The 25,274-nt window shown below is 41.0% G+C and overlaps 1 protein-coding gene across 1 annotated transcript in view; it reads right to left on the bottom strand.

The window, feature by feature from the left end:
- Positions 1-25,274, bottom strand: part of FLT1 (fms related receptor tyrosine kinase 1) — a 220,809-nt gene that overhangs the window by 138,370 nt on the left and 57,165 nt on the right. The window contains exons 4-5 of the mRNA XM_021678191.2: positions 6,759-6,855; positions 6,144-6,370 (exon numbers count right to left, since the gene is read on the bottom strand). Coding sequence (XP_021533866.2) covers positions 6,144-6,370; positions 6,759-6,855 — 324 coding nt within the window. The remainder of the gene's footprint in view (positions 1-6,143; positions 6,371-6,758; positions 6,856-25,274) is intronic.

Raw genomic sequence — 25,274 nt, 5'->3', positions numbered from 1 at the left:
CGGCGGGGAGCCTGCTTCTCCCTCCGCCTGCAGCTCCCCCTGCTTGCGCTATCTCTCTGACAAATAAATAAATAAAAATCTTAAAAAAAAACTCACCATAGTGCTTCTATAACTGGTGCTGTTTTCCTAAATAAAAAGTACAGATAGGACCAATCTTGTCTAAACCAGGTTAACACTTTTGTAAGTTCACTTGTTTAAACTTTGATAAGTTTGAAACTTTTAACTTATTTATTCTGAGTTTCACAATAAGACATACATTTTACATCAGATTCTTTAAACTTTTGTTTCCATTTTACACACATACACATTCGTGTGTTTTACATATATGTGGGTATGTGTGTGTGCTATGTGTATAAAATGGAAACACAAGTTTTTTTTTGTTTTGTTTTGTTTTTACATTTTTTTTATTCTTATGTTAATCCCCATACATTACATCATTAGTTTTAGATGTAGTGTTCCATGATTCATTGTTTGTGCATAACACCCAGTGCTCCATGCAGAACGTGCCCTCCTCAATACCCACCACCAGGCTAACCCATCCTCCCACCCGGAAACACAAGTTTTATTTAAAAATGTTTCCCCAGGGACTCCTGGGTGGCTCAGGCGGTTAAGCATGTGCCTCTGGCTCAGGTCATGATTCCAGGATCCTGGGATCGAGTTCCGTATCAGGCTTCTTGCTCAGCAGGGAGCCTGCTTCTCCCTCTGCCTGCCGCTCCCCCTGCTTGTGCGCACTCTCTCTCTCTGACAAATAAATAAAATCTTAAAAAAAAAAAAATGTTTCCCCACACAATACCTACCCTTACCTTTTGCAATATACTTGGATATTTTCCATTCTAGTCTTTTTTTTCCCCTAAGATTTATTTATTTATTTATTTGACAGAGAGCAAGACAGAGTGAGAGAGGGAACAGAAGCAGGGGGAGTGGGAGAGGGAGAAGCAGGCTTCCCGCCGAGCAGGAAGCCCAATGAAGGCTCAATCCCAGGACCCTGGGATCATGACCTGAGCTGGAGGCAGACGCTTAACGACTGAGCCACCCGGGCGGCCCCTAGGTACATTTTTTTTTTAAAGATTTTATTTATTTATTTGACAGAGAGAGACACGGCGAGAGAGGGAACACAAGCAGGGAGAGTGGGAGAGGGAGAGCAGGCTTCCCACCGAGCAGGGAGCCCAACGCGGGGCTCGATCCCAGGACCCTGGGATCATGACCTGAGCCGGAGGCAGACGCTTAGCGACTGAGCCACCCAGGCGCCCCTGCTTTTTTTTTTTTTTAAATGCTGATTACAACCCATTAATTTGATTCCACAGACCATTACCATGTTGGAATGTACATTTTTTAAAGCCCTGGTCAACTTTTAAAGAGAGCTATGTCTCTCTCCGATATCGCATGAGCTAGAACGCAGCAGTGGAACAGCATGCATGCAGATGGCCCCAGATAGGCTCTGTTCCCCACAAGCAACAACACAAAGCTCTCTGGGATCCGGATTTGTGGCTCTAAGGTCCATTGCCCGGAAAAACACTCTGCCATCAGCTTAACCGATCATTCCTCAAAAAAAAAAAATCCTGAATTTGGAATTTAAAAGTTTTAATAACTATCAAATCTATATTCTCAAAGATTAAAACAACAATTAGTTTAACAGTTTGAAGTCAATAGCTGGAACTTCAGTGGAGTGGAAATAGCTAGGGATCTGACCTGGATCCCCATCCTGGCTTGTCATTTTCTTAATTCTGGCTTCTGAAGGTCACTGAAGCTGTTCTCTTGTGTATTAAATGGAAGAAATAACGCCAACATAGTTTATCTCAGAGATAACTATGTAAAAGCTCTTTAGCAAAATCTGTACAAATGAGAGCTTTCTCTCATTTACGTGAAAGCATGATGATTATTCTCTCCCAGAATACCTGGCAAACACTTTTTTAAAAAGTAATCTCTATGCCCAACGTGTGGTTTGAACTCATGACCCCAAGATCAAGAGTCACATGCTCTACCGTCTGAGCCAGGCACTCCGTCTCTCCCAGAATATCTGAGTCAGTAGAACCTCTACTACTTTTTAGTGATGTACTTAACGGGTCTGATAATTTTTTTTTACCTAAAATTAAGCTGCTATGCACATCTCATCAGTTTGACACAAATAAGAGAACCAATGGAGGAAAAATCTGTCAGGAAAATGCTCCAACCCATTTGCTTTCATAGACTCAGAGAGAAAAACAATCAGGTAAAGAAATCAGAATAAAAGAGATGAGTTTCTCTTACAGGACAGAGGTAGAAGATACTCACCCAACGATAACACACACACACATCCATTTTTTTCCCTTTTCAATTATAATTTTTTAAGAGAGGACATACTTTAAAGAGCCCTGAAAGGCTTGGTTGTGGAGAGAGGAGGAATTCAGGCTGACTTCACAGTGTGGGGAGCTCAGCATGCTAAGTTCAAGGTCTTCCTAACTAAACCGGAGATGCTGACAAAGTATTACATACTTCGGAGATGCCATTAAAAACTCTTCTGCTCAGCTTTCTTACTTTATGACCACAACTCATATATTACAATAATAATTTCAAAGAAACCCTCCAACTTTTAGGAAAGGCTGAGCTGGAGCCAATTTCTCATGTATACCAGAAGGTCAGAAAAGCCATGCAAAGGCATTCCCTCTCTGCAAAGGGGATGAACACCACCTAAGTAGCCCTTACATTACTATTCATCCAGAAATCTTTCTGTTTTGCAATTAGCAAAACATTAAGGAGTGCTTTACAATTTGTTTTTCTTTATGACCCAGAATTCTGTAGCTGTAATTATGGGGGGATTCCATTCATTCTCCATAAGCAATTTTCTAAAATATATATAGTATTTTTCCGCTACTGCCATTCAACAGCCATTTATCAAGACCAAGCCAAGGGCATACCAAGAGAGGAGGATGTAATTTAGGGAGACAAAGCTCTACTTGGCTATGGATACAAGCCGCCCAGGTGCCCCTCCAGAATTCTGAGGGGCTCTGACTCTTCTCCCTCACCCACCAGAACCCAACCACTCACCAAGGCCAACTAAATCCCTCCAACCCTCAAACTTCTCTCCTTCTCCACAGCTCTCAGAGTGACCTTGGACCACCAGCTCTCCTGCATCAATGCACACAGCAGCCCCATCCCTGGTCTTCCAGCCTCTGGATCTCCTCCCACCACTGAGTATCTGAAAGGAAAAATCTGACTACCTTACTCTGCTGCTAATACTTTTCCGGTCTCTCCCCATGTAGTCTCAACGTGAAGGGGATCTTAGGTTCTTCACTTGTGAAATGAAGAGAGGAATGCTTCATGGGGTTGTTGTGGGAATTAAACGGCATAATGTAAACAAAACCATTTGTTTAAACGAAGAAGTTGTTACATTAAAGGAAATGGTAATTTACCAGACAATTCAGTAATTCAAGTGGTTAAATATAATTACTTGAATAATTGAATTGATGTAATGTATTATGTCAGAGGCTTGGTGGATTTATACAAAGCTGTAATGCCAAAGTGGTGATGCTGATGTCTCTGTACACCACGTATCAGCCGTTACGTCCGAATCAGTGCTCAGGTGGGAAATGTGCCCATTACCCAGCAGGCAATCAACGATGTCCAGATGACAGTTTGGTTATAATTCACATGCTAGCTCTACGCGGACAAAGCTACATAGCCCTGATTCTTTTTCTTGGAACCCTATCAGACTACAAATCTATGTCTTTTTCAAAAGATTTATCGAACACTGTTTCTCAACTTCATGGGAAATCAAAGTGAAATCCAAGTACATCCACAGACGCTTCTCAGGGCAGAAAGTCTCCAAACAGAACAATGAGCTCTAAAGTAAATATTCAACAGCAATAAGTAAGTGATAACCAGTTAGCACCTAGTGTGTACCAGCTGTATTTCAGGAACTGGTTGGAGTTTTGTTAATCCTGAGACAATTCTGAGCCATCGGGGGACAAGTTTTGTGTCCCCGAATGAAATTAAGCCTGCAATGTAGTAGGTATTCGATTAAAATGGAAGCATAAGACCAACTTATTTTGGAGCCTGGGTGGCTCACTCGGTTAAGCCTCTGCCTTCGGCTCAGGTCATGATCCCAGGGTCCTGGGATCGAGCCCCGCGTCGGGCTCCCTGCTCAGCGGGAAGCCTGCTTCTCCCTCTGCCTCTGCCTCTCTCTCTCTCTCTCTCTGTCTGTCTCTCATGAATAAATAAAAAAATCTTAAAAAAAATAAAGACCAACTTTTTTCAAAGGAATTGACATAATAATGAAAATACGCAGTGCATAAATGTTACACTATTTGAAAAAGTTACAGTTACAGTTGCTTAATAAATTCTATTACAGCTACCTTGGACTTCAGGAAAGTTTGTTTTGAGCTCAACATCACTATCAGGAAAGGACACAAAACTGGCATTACTATTCAGAGTCCAGTTAAACAGGCATGTAGGAGGTAAAGGTGAAAATAGCTAAACGTTATTTTTTAGGAAAAAAAAATAAAAGAGATGGTCTTATTTGATTTGCAAGTCAGACTCTGATAAACCCACAGGAGAAAGTTCTATGAGAATTTTAGTATGAATGTTTCCCCCTTTCCCCTGGAGAGATGGGAATAAAAGCATTTTCTTTCTTCTGCCAGTGCCAGAAGGAACATAAGATACTATGTGGAACTCGAAAAAGAGAACAGATGGCTGAGTATATGACTTTTTTCCCCACTATCAAACTTTGTGTCTGCTTTCTCCCTGAGCTGCAAAAGTACCTCTCTGGAAGTCTCTGTCTCTGCTCTGCACCTTTTCCAACATGCCCCATTTCCTGCCTGTCCCCCTCTCTTCCCTCCTATGGACACGGGCTGACTTCCCCAAGCCAAGATCCCAGGCCTACCTCCCCCTCTGACTTTGAAGTACATTGGCTACATTCCTATGATGGCAAACTGCTAGTAAGTTGTTATCTACCCCCCTGGAAAAGTGCAAAATGTAAAAACAGGAGTTTGGAAGAACAGAATGCAGAAAAGTGGCTCAGTCTACATCAGGCTGATAAAAGCTAAAAAGATGTTTCTGGCAGTATCATACAGCTGCTTTACGGTCTCCTAAAACAGGAGCGCTGAGTCTGGATTATTATATGATATGCTTAGGTGAAACACTGTCTCGTTGCCTTGCTTCAAAAATTAAAAAAAGAATCCTGCCAAAACGTAATTCTGTTGTTTTGCCTCCCATGCAAAGACTCACCAGGAAGTAGACCCACCATATTGTATATTTAGGTTACTGACACGGTGGTTGCTTGTTCTGTTTTGTTTTTGAACTTGATTTGTGCTTGCGGTGCCTGCTAATTTTGCTTTGCGTTCTCTAGCGCCTCGGGGTTTTTTTGTTGTTTTTTAAAATCCTATTAAGTTTTGGAAATTGGCTGGAACTGATAAACAAGGAAGAACAAAGTGACAGGCCATTTTCCTTATTCTTTCTCAGGCACCCATTTCTACTGTCAATTGATAGTTCTTTAAGGATTTTGCATTTCTTCTCTCTGAGTATCACTTCATACATTCATTCTCCACGGAGTGAAAAACGGTACCATAAAAATTGTAATTGAAAAATGATTCATTTTTACCCTTTCTACGATGTAATGATACGTGCCAGTTCTTATGTCATTATACTTGCTTAATGAACATGAAATAATACAAAATTATTGGAACCAACTCTGTAACATTCAAGGGACATTAGCAACATTACATTTATAAATTTAGTAGAAAGAACAATATTTTACAATTCTGACATATAAGTGAATGTGTTGTGCTAAAGGACAAAAAAATCTTGTATTCTGTTTTGCTTTTCTAGATGATTAAGAAATAGAACTAAAATCTTGTCATTCATTTATTCATCCAGCTATGCTACATGCCAGCCACTATTCTAGGTGCTATGGATACAACTGTGAACAAAATAGGCAAGAAACTGTCCCTGCAGGGAACACACAATTAACTACGCATCCTTGAAAATCATGGTTGAAACTGATCCTCAAGAAATGCATTAAAAAAGCATTCCACCAGTTTCCAGGGCAGAAGCTCTTTCCCGGCCCACTTCCTTCATCGCTAGGAATGCCCACTTTCTAAGGGATCAGGGTAGATTTATAACCCACTGCAAAGCAATAACAAACAGAATGTAGAAAATGGAAATCCTACCATTAATAAATATATAGATTGTAGATTCTGTTTTCTTCTTCTTTGAAGCAGGTATAGATAGATATTTGCAGCTATAGAAGCCAGTGTGGTTTGCCTGAGCCGCGTTCAAGGTCAAAGTACTGCAGAACTGTTTGCCATTCCTTCCACAGGCAGATTTAGTTATGCTCAGCCTTTTGCTTTCCTTTCTCACTGTTTCAGGCAAAGACCATGAATGGGCTGCTTCCCCTCTGCAATCACAGATAAGAAAACAAAACACAGTTAGGGCTAGGGCCAGGTCCTAAGCATCCATTTCATTAGGAAGCGCTATTCTGAGGGCCTTGAAATGTAGTCTCCTCTTCTTTACAGAGAAGCAACACATTTAGAAAGCTTTTAAACAACTTGGAAGAAAAATGCAAAGATGTTCGTTCAGGGCATCCCTTCCCTGTTTCCCTTCCAGTGAGTGAGTGAGTCTCTCCTTGTGAAGCTGGATACATGTGGCTTGCACTTGGCAGCTTGCAAGAGACCACATAGATCCCCACCTTTGTTCTCTGAGAGGCGACCCTTCTACTCTGCCAGGGAATGATTTTGCCTAAGAAAAGTCAATCAGGTTATCCCCAAGCCAACACAGCCACTTACCTACATTTGAGATACAGTGTCTGGCCTGCTTGCATGACGTGCTGGGTGCCTTTTAAACTCAGTTCAGGACCTTTTAATTTTGAACCTGAACTAGATCCTGGAAAACAAATTTTAGAAAAGAATTATTTGCAAATTGCCTTCTCATTTTTTTTTTTAAGTCATATCTTTCCATGAAGGTAACTTTTAATCTTTAACTTACTTGCATCTGCAAAAAGGCATGTGTAATATTAAATTCTCTTAATTCACAAATTTTTTCTAATCCAAGCCTCGTTCACAAATATTGTATGTCCTATTTTACCAAATGACTTAAATAATATCCAAAACCCCATTGATTTAGAACATTAATAGATTCAAACATGTTTCTAAATGCAGCCCCATGTTAAGAATATAAAGTAACATTAAAACTCTCAGGATTAAATGCGTCATTCAAAACTGAACTTCTACCATGGTGGATCATCTGGTCCTACAGGCCTAGTTGATCTTCTTTTCCAAATACAAAGTACAGAAACTTCCTGGGTTCTAGACATAGCTCAGTGATTAGTAAGGCCATGATATTTTGGGCGAGTCATTTCTCTTTCTGAACCAGTTTCCTCTTTAGGAAAACCAATTATAGACCAAAATCAGTTTTAGAAGCCTTTTGGTTTGTCTTACATAATCTCCAAGTTCCCTCTATAATGGAAAGAAAAAAAGGGAACTATTCACCCCTACGTGACATTTGACAAGCATACTTCACGGGGAATGTTGTGAGATAATGAGATAAGTCAAGCGAAAGTGCCTGGAAATCTACACATCTCTACACAACACGATAGTAATATCCACCCTAGGGACTCTGTGTGACACTAGCCAAGCCACCTGTCTCTCCAGAGCTCAGTTCTCTTATCTGTAAAATGAGAGACTGGGCTAGATGACCTTGGATCTCTCAGTCCATTTCTGACATTTCCAGTCCCATGATCCTTGGAGGCCCGTATGCTATAGAGGGTGATCCTCTCCTGAAGCAGCATTGGGCATGGACTCATCACAATAAATATCAATAAGGATCTCTCCCGCCTCTTCCCTCCCTCTCCCCCTCCTCCTGCAGAGGCAGCTGCAGATGCCTGGCAAAAAGCAGGAGATCGGGGCCCAGGATTAGCAGGGACAAGCAGGAGGGGATGGATATTCTTAGAAGAAAAGTTAAGCCAATCCTGGAGTCAATCTTTGGGAATACTTTTTTTACTTGAAAAATAGGTTCATGCAGTGGAATTCAAGATAGAAGACTGAGTTGAATCCTCTAGGCTTTTATGTTAGATCACAGATCTGTAAGATGAGATACACATGTCAAATTCCACGGTTAAGTCTAGCAGTGCTCTCTAGCGTTACTTGTGGGTCCTAGTATCGCAAAGAAAACTAGACTCAGTTTAAAAATCTGCATTTGAAGCTTAATTTCTCCATTTACGAGCTGCATGACCTTAGCCTTCCTTCATCATTGCTCCTTAGTATCCTCAGGCGTAAAACCGGAAAACCCACGATCTACCTTGCAGGCGTGGTGTGTGGATTCAGCGCTGGGTCATCTAAGTGATGGTGCTGCCCTGATGTGGGACAGATGCCCAGTCACTGCCATCTAGCAGAACTGCTTCCCCCCACTTCTGCCAGAGAATATTTTGCTGAGATATAACTGCAAAGACATTCCATTAACTTAATCTGCATTTCTGAGGTTGCTGATGAAATAAATTAATGCAAATGTAACTTTTATACACAATAGGTCCTGGTATCAAATTACTGCTAGGAAAAAAAATGACTTGATATTAACTAATTCAAATTAAAATCACTGTTTCCTATAGATCCAACTGGTCTATCAAATAACCCCAGAGAACAAGTCAACCCATTCAGGTACCCAGGGGCGCATTTGGTATTTTATTCATCTTGAGGAGTTTCCTAAGGCAACAGAGGGCTCAACATCAGCGATCCATGAGAACACTAAGATTTTCTAAAGCCACAGCCAGGAACTGATAACACCTATCCTGAAAAAATTTCCAGGCCAGAATAGTTTCTGCCCTTCTTTATGGCATGGAATTCTGGAGATTTAACTGAGTAGTTGTTCATGTGCTGGAAAAAATCCAGCAAAGTTTCCTGCGGAAAATTCTGGCACGACTTAGAGAGATCCCTGTGGTTTATGCGGAGATGGTGTGCTTTCTCATCCAGGAGAAGCCAGGGGAAAGAAGTCTCCCTTTTCATGACATGAGGTAAACCACAGTGCCTGCTGGTTCGTTTCCAAATCATATGAATCTTTATCAGCACCCTAGAAAACCAATACTCCTGACCCTTATCAGAAAGAAGGTTTGACCTCAAAGAGCCACCAAAATCACAGCTGAGGGGAGTGTTATATAGAGAAGATCCCCTTAAAGAATACGCCATCCACACTCTCCTCTCTGCACTCCCCATTCCATCCTCCCACCAAAAGAAAGCAACACAACTGAGCAGTTAAATAAGACACAGAAAATAATAAGAGTTATTGAAAAGTTTAGGGGGAAAATGCTAAGAAAAATATTTTGCTATATCATTAGTCTCCACTGACATCAGTGAATTTTGCACTCGGAATGAGAAAGCTAGATTAAAGAAGTTGATTAAACAAAGGAAAGGAGAAGTAGAAGGAAACTATTTCCAAGTACTGGACACTGTGAGTATACCATCATTCTTCAGTTAAAAGGAAACTAGAATCTCATAAAGATTAATGGAGGTGCCAAGACTACAGTTTAACAGGAAAACTAATAGGGAAAAAGGAAAGTGAAATATTTATTCCTCAAATGCTCTAAAATCACATTAGGCCTTAAAACATTTCTTTAAAGCAATTTAATTTTCCATATACCTACCTGAGTAATAAAGATCTGACTAACACTTTTTGAGTGTTTACTGTAGGTCAGCACTTTCTCCATTTCACTAGTGATATACGTAAAAATGTAAAATGTAAATACATACATATCCATATCCACCGTCACACCATATGAAAATCAGTTTGCTCTTCTCAGCAAGTAGCTCAGAGTCACGATGCCCAATTAGAAACAAATCCACAGGATACTTTATTATCAAGGGTGGAGTGCTAGAATTTAACAGGGATTCTCCCCTTGTGAAGCTCAGATGGGGATCAGAACTTTCTCCACTGTTTGCCATGGTAGCCTAAAAGTCTGGTTGAAACAAATTATTGTCCCCTCAGTGAATTAGGTGGTCCGTGAACCACTATTTTCATCAAATCCACTACAATATACAGCAGTCTCCCCTCATCTGCAGGGCCACGTTCCAAGACCCCCAGTGTATGCCTGAAACCACAACAGTACCTAACGTGACATATACTGTGTTTTTTCCTATGATACAGTTTAATTTATAAAGTTGGCACAGTAAGAGATTAACAACAATAATGCATAATAAAATAGACCAATTGTAACAACATACTGTAATAAAAGTTATGTGAATGTGGTCTCTCTCAAAATATCTTACTGTACTGCACTCCCCCTTCTCCTCATGATGACGGGAGATGATAAAATGCCTACATGATGAGACGAAGTGAGATAGACAACATGGGCCCTGTGACGGAGCGTTAGGCTATTAATGACCTTCTGACCTTACATCAGAAGGAGGATCACTTCTTCTGGGCCACAGCTGACCACAGGTGAGTGAAACAATGGAAAGCAAAACCACACATACGGTGGGGAGACTACTGCAATCATGAGAGGCAAAGAGATGTCCTTCCGTCAGGAAAATTATTAATTAAATGACAAAACAAAAAACCATGCAGGGGCGCCTGGGTGGCTCAGTTGGTTAAGCGACTGCCTTCGGCTCAGGTCGTGATCCCGGAGTCCCTGGATCGAGTCCCGCATCGGGCTCCCTGCTCGGCAGGGAGTCTGTTTCTCCCTCTGACCCTCCTCCCTCTCATGCTCTCTGTCTCAAATAAATAAAATCTTTAAAAAAAAACAAAAAACCATGCAGGGGCGCCTGGGTGGCTCAGTCGGTTAAGCGACTGCCTTCGGCTCAGGTCGTGACCCCGGGGTCCCTGGATCGAGTCCCGCATCGGGCTCCCTGCTCCGCGGGGAGTCTGCTTCTCCCTCTGACCCTCCCCCCTCTCATGCTCTCTGTCTCAAATAAATAAATAAAATCTTTTAAAAAAACCCAAAAAACCGTGCAGACCATGGAAGTGGGCTTTATCACATGCTTCTTTATTAGAATAAGCTATCAAGCATTGCGGTGTAATACCCCCGAAAGACCAGTCTGTGTACAAGGACCTAGGTGAACACCAAAACTGGTATTATTCTTGCCTGAATATTTTCTTCACTGTCTGTCTGTTCTGTATTTATTGTCTGGTAGGTGGAAAGAGATTAGAACGTTATGACTCGTTGACAAAAATCCCTTCCCTCCCCACACGCCAAACCTCTGCTGGAACGCCCATATACCCAGACGGTTCTAAAACACGACTCCATTCCACCCTCGCTTCGTTACGCAAAATGGAGTGTTGTCTTGGATTGCAGGGGGAAGTGGGAGTACAGTTCCAAGTAAATGACGGCTTTATTTTGCAATCAAAGCCAAAGCCCAAATGAGTGAGGCTCTTTCTTCAAGGCCACCTTGCTGGATACCGACAGAACAAACTTTGCTTATAGGACATTAGGAACCTGACGGCCTTGTCTACCATTTTTAAGACTGAGAGAAGACTCTTATGTGGAGTTGGACTAAAAGCATCATTAGAAAACTGCTGTTTTTTATTGACCTAAGTAAAAACTGTTCTTATTAGTTGAATACAACTTCAAGACAAACCTCAGTTCCTCTTCCTTCCGGATACCACCCCTTCCTTCTCCACTACTATATGGAACTCCAAGAGTTATGCTCTGTAAGAAAGGGGCCTTAGCCAAGTATAAATCATGAAACATCTATGTTTTTCCCTTTTTGATTTAGAGTCAGTGATCTCCCCAGTTCAGCTACTAACTGGTTCTGCTGTGGCCATGGGCATGCACTTAAGCCTCAGATTCTTCATCTCCCAACAGAGGGGGATGGCTTCAGATTTTTAGAATTCCTTCCAGCCTAAAAATTCTATGATCCTGAGATTACAGTAATTGATACCAATGTACAAGTTAGAAATCATGTCAAAAAAATTATGACTAATAAAAAGACAAATAACCCAATTTAAAAAGTGGACAAAGGACTTGAATAGACCTTTTTCCAAAGAAGATTTATAAATGGCCAATAAGCACATGAACAGATGCCGGAAAAAGTGCAGGAAAATGCAAATCAAAACCACAGTGAGATACCACTTCCTAGGTTTTATTACATTAAAAGACAGACAATAGGGGTGCCTGGGTGGCTCAGTCGATGGGCGTCTGCCTTCGGCTTGGGTCATGATCTCAGGGTCCTGGGATTGAGCCCCACATCGAGCTCCTTGCTCAGCAGGGAGCCTGCTTCTCCCTCTCCCACTCCCCCTGCTTGTGCTCCCTCTCTCGCTGTCTCTCTCTCTGTCAAATAAATAAAATCTTAAAAAAAAAAAAAAAACAGACAATAACAAGTGTTGGTGAGGATGTGGAGACATTGGAGCCCTCATATATTGCTGGTCAGATTGTAAAATGGTAACAATCACTTTGAAAAACAGTATGGCAGTTCCTCAAATGGTAAAACACAGGTTAAACACATAACCCAGAAATTCCACTTCTAGGTATCTATCCAAGAGAACTAAAAACATATGTCCACATAAAAACTGGTACACAAATGTGTACCTACAGCAGTATTACTCATAAAAGCCAAAAAGTGGAAACTCTAATGTCTATCAATGATGACCGTATATCCATACAATGGAATATTACTTGGCAATAAAAAGGAATGAAGTACTTACACATGCTACTACTAGAAGACCCTTGAAAATATGCCGGTGCACAGAGGAAAGACCTTTGAGGACACAGGGAGAAGGTGGCTGTCTACAAGCCTCCGAGAGAGGCTTCCGAAGAAAACAAACCTGCCGATACCTTAAATTTGGACTTGCAACTTCCAGACTGTGAGAAAATAAATTTCTCTTATTTAAGAACCCAAAACAAAAACGCTATGCTAAGTAAAAGCAGCCCATTACAAAATGCCACATATTGTATGATTCCATTTGTATGAAATGTCTAGTATAGGCAATTCACAGAGACAGAAAGGACATTAGTGGTGGCCAGGGGCAGGGGGAGGTGGGGGCTGGGGAGTGACTAATACGGGCTATGGGATTTCTTTCTGGGGTGGTGAAAATGTTCTTCAAATTAGATAACGGTGACAGTCGCCCAGCTCTGAATGCATTTAAAAAGCATCAAATTATGCAATTTAAAATGGTGAGCTTTGGGGCATCTGGGTGGCTCAGTCAGTTAAGCATCTGCCTCTGGCTCAGGTCATGATCCCAGGGTCCTAGGATCGAGCCCCGCATCAGGCTCCTTCCTCAGTGGGCAGCCTGCCTCTCCCTCTTCCTCTGCCTGCCACTCTGCCTACTTGTGCTCTCCCTCTCTCTCTCTGTCAAATAAAATCTTTAAAAAAAATAAAATGGTGAGTTTTATGGTATGTGAATCCTACCTCAATAAAACTTAAAAAAAAAAAAACTTATGACTAAAATTATCACAGAGGTAAGTGGAAGACACAGAATATGGAACTATTTTTAACTTTGCTGCCACACATGACCCCATCAGTATTAGATTTTATTTTATTTTTTTAAAGATTTTATTTATTTATTTGACAGAGAGAGACAGCGAGAGAGGGAATACAAGCAGGGGGAATGGGAGAGGGAGAAGCAGGCTTCCTGTGGAGCAGGGAGCCCGATGCGGGGCTCGATCCCAGGACCCTGGGATCATGACCTGAGCCGAAAGGCAGACGCTTAACGACTGAGCCACCCAGGCGCCCCCAGTATTAGATTTTATACTAGTTATTTTTTCCATCTTAAAGCTTTAGAAGGCTGACTTTTGAGAAATCGTTTTTCCTTCATGCTCGATAACATCACTCTTTATGTATTAGAACTTTTACAAACATATTGCAAAAAACTCATTGTTTCCCCAAATTACAACCTTTTAAATTTAATTTGATGTTAATTTTAAGTCACTTCTAATAGCATACTTTGAATTTTAACTATTTAAATTGGAATTCTAACAAACTGAGTCACACTGAAAATTATGTTGTTAGAGCTCTCTGAAGAAACCTATTGGTGTTTCCTTTTATATTAAAATTGATCTCTGATTTGTTTTTTTTAATGCAAAGCTTTGTATATTAGATTTATTTCAAATGAGATGCATCTGTCTTTGATTTTGCATACCACGTCTTCAATAGTACATAATCCTACATGATAAATGACCTCTTTATCTAAGTATAAATCCCCAAGTATCATGTTTCCAAAATTTGATTTTAAGACCATGAGCCTTTACCAAGGTTGTGTGAGGTTAATTAAACATAATTCATAATAAAAGAAGATATTCTTTCCCCAAGATGTAGGTTATTAAAAGCTTAAGTCTCACAGACTACATTTTATAGACTCTTTCTGGTTGGTGGCAAGGCTGAGAGAAAGGTTAAGAATGCAATTGCAGGTGAACCAAATTTCTAGAAACTACCACAATTTGTGTTTGGGCTGTTAATTCTTACAGTGCTTCTAGTGCTTAATAAAAAGCTAAATCTTGGTCTCAACCTCTGTGTTGTGCCTCTATTATAGTATTTACCAGGTAATATGAAGCATACATTATAACCGAATGCACTATTAGAATGGCTGTCTTAAATGAAGACCACACCACGAGCTGACAGCGCACACTTTGATGGAGAGCATTATAACGTACGTGCATGTTGCTCTCGTTTGTGGCATGATGGAGAATGACCGAAGGGTTCATATTCCATCTACCAAGAGACTACATCGAAGAAAGGAAAGCCAGAGGGATTTGCATGGCAGCCGCGGAGCGTGAACCCCACAATTAGGCATGATATTCGTTTTCAAAATGTTATCCCCCCCCCCAAAACAATTGGCACTGAGTCAAGGAAAACCCTAGAGAAAAAAGGCTGTTAGCCTAAATACATGTACACACCTATTTGGATGCACACACTTTTCTCTCTGCAAAAACACCCAGTTTGTTTGAGGGGTGGGGGGAAGCAGGTAGAGTAGTGAAAGAGGTTTAGGGGGTGTGTTTGAATTGTATTCTCCATTGTTTGAGGCTTTAGGGAAAGCTCTTTTTGGCTGGGATTTGGAAATTGACATGTATTTGGCAATAGCACTGACTTACTGCTGAGTAATCCCTTATGTTGATAAGATTATTTGCAACTTTTGGACAGTCAAATACAGGCTATTTCAGATTAGGGTAACTGTGTTATTGATCTTCAGGGTCCACAAATCACTGGATGTTGAAGTAGCTGCTGTCCAGCAACCATACATTTAAGTTGTAGAAAGTTGCTAATCCCAGGGACTTGCTTTTGTCCTTTACATCTTTACATGATGTTAAACTCATTATTTCACTGCATGGGCCTGCAACAAGAATTCACTGGCTTCTTGCTTTAGAGTTTTTGCTATTCAAAGTAATCCCCAAATCATTGGATTTGAAATGTCAAGCATCTGATCTCCATGCTTTAAACTAGAAAATTTTAAATAGTCCTTTACATAGCATTTATGTCTTGAATTCAAGTGTAAAAAAAACAAGTGAAGAAATTACTTAAATGTTTAATTTCAGCAGTTGGGGTTGGCATCCCCCTACAGATAGGTTCATTTGAATAATTCTGCTGTAGCGTGTTTGAAAGCTGTCTTACAATTTGTATTTTAATTGTTAGTTGACAAAACCCCTAAATAGCTTTTGCAGTGCAAGGCACAGAGGACACCACAGTATTAACAAGTGATGTGGCTGATGTCTAAAATAATCAGAACTTGGACAGTCTGCAACCTATCCATGCGTGAGTTATAGGCTTTGCTCATTTTTCCTTTATAAAAGTTATTTGTAAAAGACAAAATTCTGTGTGGTTTAAGATGTTTACCAAGAGAAAAGTACTCTAATAACCTCGACATTCCTACTATCAATGTTTACGAGGGGCACGTAACATTCAGTGTACCTCTCTGAGCTTTTTCCTTGACGCTGGCTTCTCAGAGGGTCATGGTTTAACAGGGCGCCTTCATTTATCATTAGGCCTGTCACCGGGCTACCATCAGGAGCCTACCCTCCCAATGACCTGTACCCATGCACAGCTCCTTTTCATGTGACATCAGAGTTAATTAAGGTTAGTCAGTGAGAAATCTCCTGCCGACCAAGGAGATACCTTTTCCAAAAAAATGCTCTACTCCCACACTGCTGCTCTTTTATTGAACGAGTTCAAAAACCACCTCCGCAGAGCTAACAACACGTCATTTCGATATACCATACGATGTCATGAAAGTTATCTGAGTTGCCTGGAGCAAGGGTCAAGATCTGGTTGACAGGGCACGAGACATAGCTTGTAAAGTATTTAGTGGAGAAGTCTGGTAGACCTTCATCTGGTGATGCAAAGGGAGAGGAACAGAAGAATGTTCACACCCTAAAAATGCATAAAGATTTCGTCTGTTAGGTAGTGCTTCTCTATCGGTAGCAGGAAACGCATTACATTTGGAGCATATTACCACTGGCCTCTGTTCCACCCAGTTTTACTGTTCAGAAGAATGTGGGCAACTTGGCCTGATGCCACCTCGTATAAAATGGATCATAATCACCAACAGCCCACTGCTATTGTTCATGTTGATTCACAAGTTATTTCAGGCCAGAATGTATTCATTTTCAGCCTATGAACACCTAAAATTCAGAATGTATTAAACTTCAGGTTATGAACCCCTGAAAAGAGATTGCTCAGTAGAGGTGCCATTTCAATGAAAATGCATGCAATATATGCAAGATTAAAGACACAACACTTGGTTTAATGGAAGCAACTGTTTTGTTATCTTTCAGCACTTGGTGCATCCTCTTTAGAATCACAGTGCTCTAAAACAATGCAGTGTGGTCTGTGACAGAATGCTTACAGGCAAGAGAGCATTTGGATAGATCTGCATTATTAGGAATGGTAGCAGCATTAATAAAATGCTTGAAGTGTCTTAGCATCAGCCTTCTCATCTCTCATCTCTTGTTTAGAAATCCAAGTTTCAGTTCTGCCAAAGGTATCCTCCATATTATTTTTAAATAAACAATTATTCCTGGGGCGCCTGGGTGGCTCAGTCGTTAAGCGCCTGCCTTAGGCTCAGGTCATGATCCCAGAGTCCTGGGATCAAGCCCCGCATCGGGCTCCCTGCTCGGCGGGAAGCCTGCTTCTCCCTCTCCCACTCCCCCTGCTTGTGTTTCCCCTCTCGCTGTGTCTCTCTCTGTCAAATAACTAAATAAAATCTTTAAAAAATAAATAAACAATTATTCCTAAAACTAACGTAACGTACATCAACTATACTTCAAACAATTTCTAAATGGTTAAAACCTTTATACAAAAGCAAACAATGATCAGTCCGGAAGCATAGTACAGTGTGTATGCAACTCACAGCTTAAAACCTAAAGTGTTTCCCATTCTGCATGACATTAGGATTACAGTTCGGTCTACTACCAAATATTTTATCAAATGCTCTGTGTCCATTAGTGCTCATTGCCAAAGGGCCAGGCATCTATGGAGATGATGGGAGCAGGTACCCAAATTTCATGGACATGTTATTTACATAGATCCCTGTGGGTTCCATCAGAAAGGAAAGCATCCCAGAGAAGATGTGAGAAACGTCTTGTCAGTTCAATATAGGACCCTGCCATAGAATGGTTAAAGCAGAACAGGAAGTGGAACTTTTATTTTATTTATTTTTATTTTTTAAATTTTATTATGTTATGTTAGTCACCGTACATTAAATTTTATTATGTTATGTTAGTCACCGTACAATACATCATTGGTTTTTGATGTGGTGATCCACGATCCATTGTTTTTGTATAACACCCAGTGCTCCATGCAGTATGTGCCCTCCTTAATACCCATCACCGGGCTAACCAATCCCCCTTCCCCCCTCCCCTCTGAAACCCTGTTTGTTTCTCAGGTCCATAGTCTCTCATGGTTCATTTCTCCCTCCAGTTCCCTCCCCCCCATTTTTCCCTTCCTTCTCCTAATGTCCTCCATGCTATTCCTTATGTTCCACAAATAAGTGAAACCATGTGGTTAATTGACTTTCTCTGCTTGACTTATTTCACTTAGCATAATCTCCTCCAGTCCCATCCATGTTGATGTAAAAGTTGGGTATTCATCTTTTCTGATGGCTGACTAATATTCCATTATATATATGGACCACATCTTCTTTATCCATTCATCTGTTGAAGGGCATCTCGGCTCCTTCCACAGTCTGGCTATTGCGGACATTGCTGCTGTGAACATTGGGGTGCATATGGCCCTTCTTTTCACTACATCTGTGTCTTTGGGGTAAATACCCAGTAGTGCAATTGCTGGGTCATAGGGTAGCTCTGTTTTTAATTTTTTGAGGAACCTCCACACTGTTTTCCAAAGTGGCTGTACCAACTTGCATTCCCACCAACAGTGTAAGAGGGTTCCCCCTTTCTAGGAAGTGGAACTTTTAAATTGTAGTGTAGCCACTGCCTATAATAGGTTATCACACACAAATAATCTGCAGATGTACACACAGTTGTTCTTTCTGGAAAAAAAAAATAAGTATACCATGGAGTTGTATGCTGTGATGATATTAAGTAACCATAAGAATGCACTGTGCTGAGGTTTTAATTCTGAATCCAAAATCATGCCTTAAAATATGTGGGTAATAAAATCAAGAAGGCTAGCAAGCAAGTAGGCAGGCAGGCAAGAGTGCACCTTAACTCTAGCTATCCAGCAAGGAAAAGCCAAAAACGTTACTATAACCAACCTGTGTTTGGTCTCTTCTTTTCATATATTCTTCAACTTTGTAATCTATTACAAATGACGACAAAATAGCATTTGCTTTGCATATAAAAACAGGAGAAATAAAACAAGATTGGCAGGCAGAGTGTGATAAGATTCTCACGTTAATTCTCACACTATAGATCCAGTTTATGAAGCCTAAACTACACAGAAAACTTTTTCTGGAGCGCTTTAAACAGTCTTATAAAGGAGGTGCTTTATAAATTCCCTCCCCGAGAAGCAAGTTGAGAGATCTCCGCCTTTGTAACCAATAATATATACAAACCCTCTGACCTTTGAGATTTAAATGGCCAAGTGTGTGTGATGAAGTTATCCATCATAGGGGAATTGAGTTTTTGAAAGCGATGTTAGCATACTTTCTAAGGCTCATTAAAACACTATTCCTGACCATTGTGTTTCTGTTGTCAAACTCAGTTTCCTTCTAAATTAAACAATTCGAAATACAATTGCTTTCATTATGCATATTTTGGAGACTAATCCGCTTAGACAATGGGATGGGTATGATGACTGAACTGTTCTTTTTAATTCTGGCTTCCTTTGGGGTGCCTGGGTGGCTCAGATGGTTAAGTGTCTGCCTTCCTGCTCGGGTCATGATCCCAGGGTCCTGGGATCAAGCCCCACATTGCGCTCCCTGCTTGGCAGGGAGCCTGCTTCTCCCTCACCCTCTACTGTTCCCCCAGCTTGTGCTCTCTTGCTCTCTCTGTCAAATAAATAAATAAAATCTTAAAAAAAAAATTCTGGCTTCCTCTAATTTCCATGTTTTAAGACTTGCTTAATTTACACAGTAATTATTTGTAATCTTCCTAAGATTTCACAAACTTTTAAAAAATCTTATCTCAGATGGAATAATGTTCTATAAATTTTGCTGAGAGCCAAGATCCTGGAAGGGAAAGTAACCCACTAAAGGCAGGACGCTTCCAGCAGAAGTATTGCAACTTTTAAAGACATAATTTAGTGAGTGAAAACCATTCGGTAAAATATGCCATATGTGATAGCAAGGGCTCCCTTACAAATATCCATAAAAGACTTTAAAGTCATTTATACCCCAAACCAGGAAAATATTAATTCTCAGGGCATTTTTACTCATACATTCTCATTAACCTAATCTAGAATTTTGTTTCTAGAAATACCGGGTCTGTTATCATCCAAGATATCACACCCCTGATGGAAGAAAAAATAAAACACAACACCAGTTTCTGCTACCAGCTGGCCATCAACCTAACAGGCTTTATTCTATTTTTTTAAAAGATTTATTTATTTATTTGAGAGAGACAGAGAGAGCACAAGGGGGGATTAGGAGCGGAGGGAGAAGCAGACTCCCTGCTGAGCAGGGAGCCTGATGTGGGGGCTCCATCCCGGTATTCTGGGATCATGATCTGAGCCGAAGGCAGACACTTAACCAACTGAGCCACCCAGGCATCCCTAACAGGCTTTAAAATAACTTATGAATCAGCTGACTCTGGAGGACGAGCCCAAAATCGATAAGCAGAAGTTACATAAAACCAGAAGGAAGAACTCTGTAGGAAGGCAGGAAGGTCCCTTGTCCTGGAACTGTCCCTATAAAGTTTAGCCACCAACTCCCCGAGATGAGACTGATGGACTGTGTTAAGGGTTGGACTCCCATCCGTGATCCCAGGAGTATGGGAACTTGTTCCTCTCATTTATCTATCCTTCTTATCCCTCTTTTACCGCCAGCCAACCCTAGTTTTCTTCCCACTACGTTCCCGATAGGACCCCTTTCTCTCACCCTTCACCTTGTAGATTTCTCTGATCTTTAACCTCAGCATTTATTCCTCCATGTAATATTTTCAACATACACTAAGAGAAGGATACAATGATAAACAAGACACACAAGATCGCTTTCTTTAAAGTGCTTATAACTTAAGCTGGACGACAGATAAAGCAACAAGTAAATGTAGACATATATAATTTCCTACTTCCAAATTACTTTCTATATAAACATAAAATTACATTATATTTGTGTGTTATCATAGGAAAGCACCAGATGCAGGGAAGCTAGTCCAGCCCAGGGAGTGAGGGACATTTTCACAGAAGAATAGTGTTGAAGGTAAGACCCGAAGAATGAGTGTGTATTTGCTAAAGGAAACACTTGGTTCTCTTTCCTTTCGCTTTCAAAGACTTCCAAATTTGCAAACCCTCTAAAGCTTCATTTTTACTTTTAGAGAACTGTTTTCCTTTACCAAATACCCTTAGCTCTCTTGCCCGCACAACTCTGCTTTCCTTGACCTCTTTGCTGAGAGGCAATGCCCCGGTTTGCATATTTTTTAAAATGGGGGATTTATCTGACTTTACTTGCCACTAGAATAAAAGCCACAAAGGAACATTCTCTAAAGATCTGCCCAGGTCATGCTGTGCTTTTGAAAATCATGGAAGAGGAGGAGAAGCAATGAGAGGAATGAAAGAAAATGATGAGTTTTCATTCGCATGATTACATTAGCCAGGACTGAACTTGTCCCTCCTCTTCACCCCTCTCGTCTTCCTAGCTTACCCTGGGAATGGTGCAGAGCCAAGAGGAAATAGCTTCCAACCCAAAAGTCCTTACCTAAGATGGCAAAAACAATAGCAGGGGCAGTAACATCACCTAATATCTTTAGGCTGAATTGGTGTACCTAGAAATTCACGTTCCCAATCAACAGTCTGTCTTCTGTGCTGTTCAGGAACCTTGACCAGCTAAGAATTTCCCAGCAGGAGGGCTAATTTAAAGAAAAGATCTCTTGGGAACCATTTCTCTAGTGGCTGGGCAGCTTAAATCCTCATTTTGAATCCTAAATCTAGATTCAATTCAGGAGAATATGGCCAGCTCAGCCAAAGACAAGAAAGGGGTCACTGGAACCAGAGGATGCCCACAAGGAAGGAACAGAACATTACAGAGGCGCTGGGAGATTGACTGCCAGCTCTTGGACAGATTTCTGCCAACCTCCTTCAACCACACTCGCACACAGGTTCTTAGAAAGTGAACCAATGTGGAACCACGACTCCTACAAGGGTCTCTGAGAAGGAGAGGAAAGACTAGGATACAGTTTCAGTCAGTTCAACCAGCATTTATTGAGTGACTACTGTGTACCAGGTACTGTACTGGATTCAGAGCTGGGAAGATGAATCAGAAACAAGCACTTCCTTTTGAAGGGCTCTCAGCCCTGAGCAGCCTCTTAGATCATGAGTCATCTAGAAGTAGATTAGGTGAATACGAAGAAATGTAGAAGATTATCTAAGTCAACAAACAGAGATCACCTCATAACTATGTATAGCTTGTTTTCAAAGACATGTTTTTGAGGGAGTCATAAATTCTTCACTAACTTAAGTGATTCACTTCAGTAAAATTCAGTTAACGTCACAAACTAAGACACTTCTTCAATGGCAAACATATAGCACAATGAACACAACCATGTTTATATCTTGAAATAAAATATACTGGGCTAATTGATGATAATTGCCTGAGCACCTTTTAAGTGAATATGTTAAAATGTTCTAAAATAAAATAGTCTTCAAAAAAATAGTCTTCTGCACATGCCTGAATTCCATGGAAAGTTGCACATAAACCTACAATGATGACTGGTTATGAAACAGGCAACAGGAGAATCAAATTTGTTATGATCCATGCTTTTCCTTATGAAATCACAGCAGAAAGTACAGCATTCCAAAACATTCTAAGAAAATATGTTCCTTAAAAGAAATTTCCCATCCCAAGTTTTTCCTTAACACTCTCCCAAAATGGTGAGTGAGTTATTCCAGCAAGACAATCCCATGCCCATCTGCTTGGACTCTGCTTTATATCCAAAACAACTCAATCTCAACATTTTAGAATTTCACTGCCCCTAAAAAGAGCTAGCCAGATATAGAATCACTAAGCTCAATATCAACCGAGACAGACTAAGGTGAGACAGAAATTCCTGAAATTCAGCATTTGTGTTAGTTTCCTGACTTCCCCATTTGCCTTCCAAGGGACTCTGTGTGACAAATACTTTGCAGAGGCTATTTCTCATTTACCAGTTTTGAGGACAGGGAATGGGATAGGGGAGTGTGTGGTAGAATCACTGCTAATTTGTACATCAAGGACGTGTGTCAAATATTCCCTAACCCTCCAGAAGTTATAGGTGCACAAGGTCCATCCTGGGACAATACAATTGCTCAATTCCCATGCAATTTTTTTTCTCTAGTTCTAGCAGAATTCCCTATGGAAAAGATTTCAAAGCTATAAACATTTCCAAAGAACAGACAACAAAAATCTGATCCAGCAGGAGACATTAAGTGGAAAAGAGAGTTAAACAGTGTTTTCCAAAAAGAAAACAATACCATTAATCACAGGCAAAATGCCATAATGAGAGTTTACAGTGCCTTTTCAAATTGTTTGCAATCTCCTCTAATACAACCCTGCTGTCCCAAGTGTTTACATCTACTTTTGGTTGCTCTAATGCCAACTTAGAAAAAGAAAATAATAATAAAAAAATCAGTTTATATATCATCAGTCCTGATAATTTCCATCCAAGGCATATATATCCATTGGACTACATTTTCCACTGTTGGCTTGGAATGAACGATAAAAGGTGGCAGGACAGGGTTTTTCTCAGATTTGGATGAACACAGCCATATTCTGGTATTGAAAAGTGTCCCTCTCCAAGTCATTGATCAAGGAAGAAGTAAAAACACTTTTTCCTCTTTCTAGACTTCTTGCAGGTTTGAAGATCTGAAAGGAATGATCTAGCGGAGGAAGAGAGACCCAAGGCACAACAGGGCTTGAAAGAAATGCTTCCATTTTTGATAATGTTATGAGGACTGTCGATCAACAAGGTAAATCATCTGGAGATGTAATGTACCACATGATGACAATAATTAACCCTGCTGTATGTTTGAAAATTGCTTTGAAGAAAGAGACAAAGAAAGAAAAAAGAAGTGAAAGCTTGTGCTGTGTCCATCCTACACTGAAAAGTAACTCCCTCTAGGAGAATGCCCTCAGACAGTTGTGTTTTTCTCACAGACATAAAGCTATCGATTCTAAACCCCAGAAGCCAAACTCTTTGGTTTTCCTTAACTCCTAGATTTTGTCATTCAAGATATGTTGGGTACATGTTGGCGGAAAGAGTACCAATTTCAAAATCAGAATGATCTGGTTTGAACCCTGGGCTGGACTCTCATAAGGGTGTGATCCTCAGCAAATCACCCAGTTTCCCTGAGCCTCGGGGTTTTCAATCCATAATAAACAAAGTTAAAAGTGCACACATTGGATAATTATGAAGAAGTTCATTTGAGCTGCCATATACAGAGCCTGTGCTTAGGAGGGGCTCCGTACATGCATCCTCCCCCTCCCTCATTGTGCATGGGTCCTTCCCTGTACTCCAGTCTCATTAAGAAAAAGCTCCAAGTCTTTGAGGTTTCTGGGATCTAAAAGGTGCACAGAGAAGTAGACATTTGATTCCTGGAAGCAATCTGGCAGAGGGCAGCCCCAGCTTTTTCAGAGAACCTTCCTGATGAGAACGTTTCCAGAATCAAAGTGCTGGTTTGGCTCATCCATCCTTCTCTGTAATCTGAATTAGTATGAAGCCACATATAGGAGATATAAAATCATATTCTTAAGAAACACAGACAAAGGGCCTCCTGGGTGGTACAGTCGGTCAAGTGTCTGACCCTTGGTTTTGGCGCAGGTTGTGATCTCAGGGTCGTGAGATCCAGCCCCACGCTGGGCTTCCCGCTCCGTGCGGAGTCTGCTTGAGTTTCTCTCTCCCTCTGCCTCAGCCCCTCCCCACCGCTTTCTCTCTCTTCAAAATAAATAAATAAATCTTAAAAAAAAAAAAATCCTGTTCTTATTGACATTGGGGATCCTTTTCGGACTTGAGTTTTTTGGAAGGTCCCTGATCAGAAAACCCACGTGATTACAATGCCGTCTTAATGGAGACTTCGCCGGCGTCTGCCACACCGACGGTGGAATCTCCCAAGGCCGCTTCAGGCTGGAGCAGCGGCGGCGTCTCACATTCTTGGGAGATGGCAAAACTCCAAGGAGAGAGAGTTTTGAAAGAAGGGGAAGACCAGCGCATTCTCATCGATGCTCTCTTTTCCTTCTCCCCTTTTCATTTAGGCTGTCCGGCATGAAAGGCGGAGGGGGTTTGGGCAGTCAGGCGCATCGGACTGGAATAATCCCAGCTTTACTTACCGCTTCTGTGATCGTAGGGCAAGTCTTTACTTTATGTCAGCCTCGGTTTCTTCATATTTGAGAGCACTGTACCTACCTCTCGGGATTGAGTCAAATCATATATGTAAGTCAAAGTGCCTGACAAACTATCAGGGTTATTTTCTTCCTTCCTTCTTTCCTCAAAGCATGCAGCCTCCCCACAGCCTCCAGAAGAAGTGCTCCAGCAGAGATCCCCTGATAGAAGTACAACGAAGCTGCAGGGCTGCCCACGCTCGGAATCTGAGCATCAGCAGTGCTCCCTTGCTGGGATCACTGTACTGGTTAGAGGCCAGCAGCCCCAACATGGCATGGCACCTTAATCAAGGCCCGTGTACCCTAATCATAGCATTTATGAAATGGTAGCTCTTCCATGGTACCAGCTGTCCCAATCACGGGTAGCGTTTAGAAGGGCCAAGGGATTGTTCACTATTATTTTATTGGCCAACTGCCAGCCT

This window comes from Neomonachus schauinslandi, chromosome 3 (genome assembly GCF_002201575.2).
Source record: "Neomonachus schauinslandi chromosome 3, ASM220157v2, whole genome shotgun sequence".
Lineage (NCBI taxonomy): Eukaryota > Metazoa > Chordata > Mammalia > Carnivora > Phocidae > Neomonachus > Neomonachus schauinslandi.
This window is presented reverse-complemented; position numbering and strand designations above follow the sequence as displayed.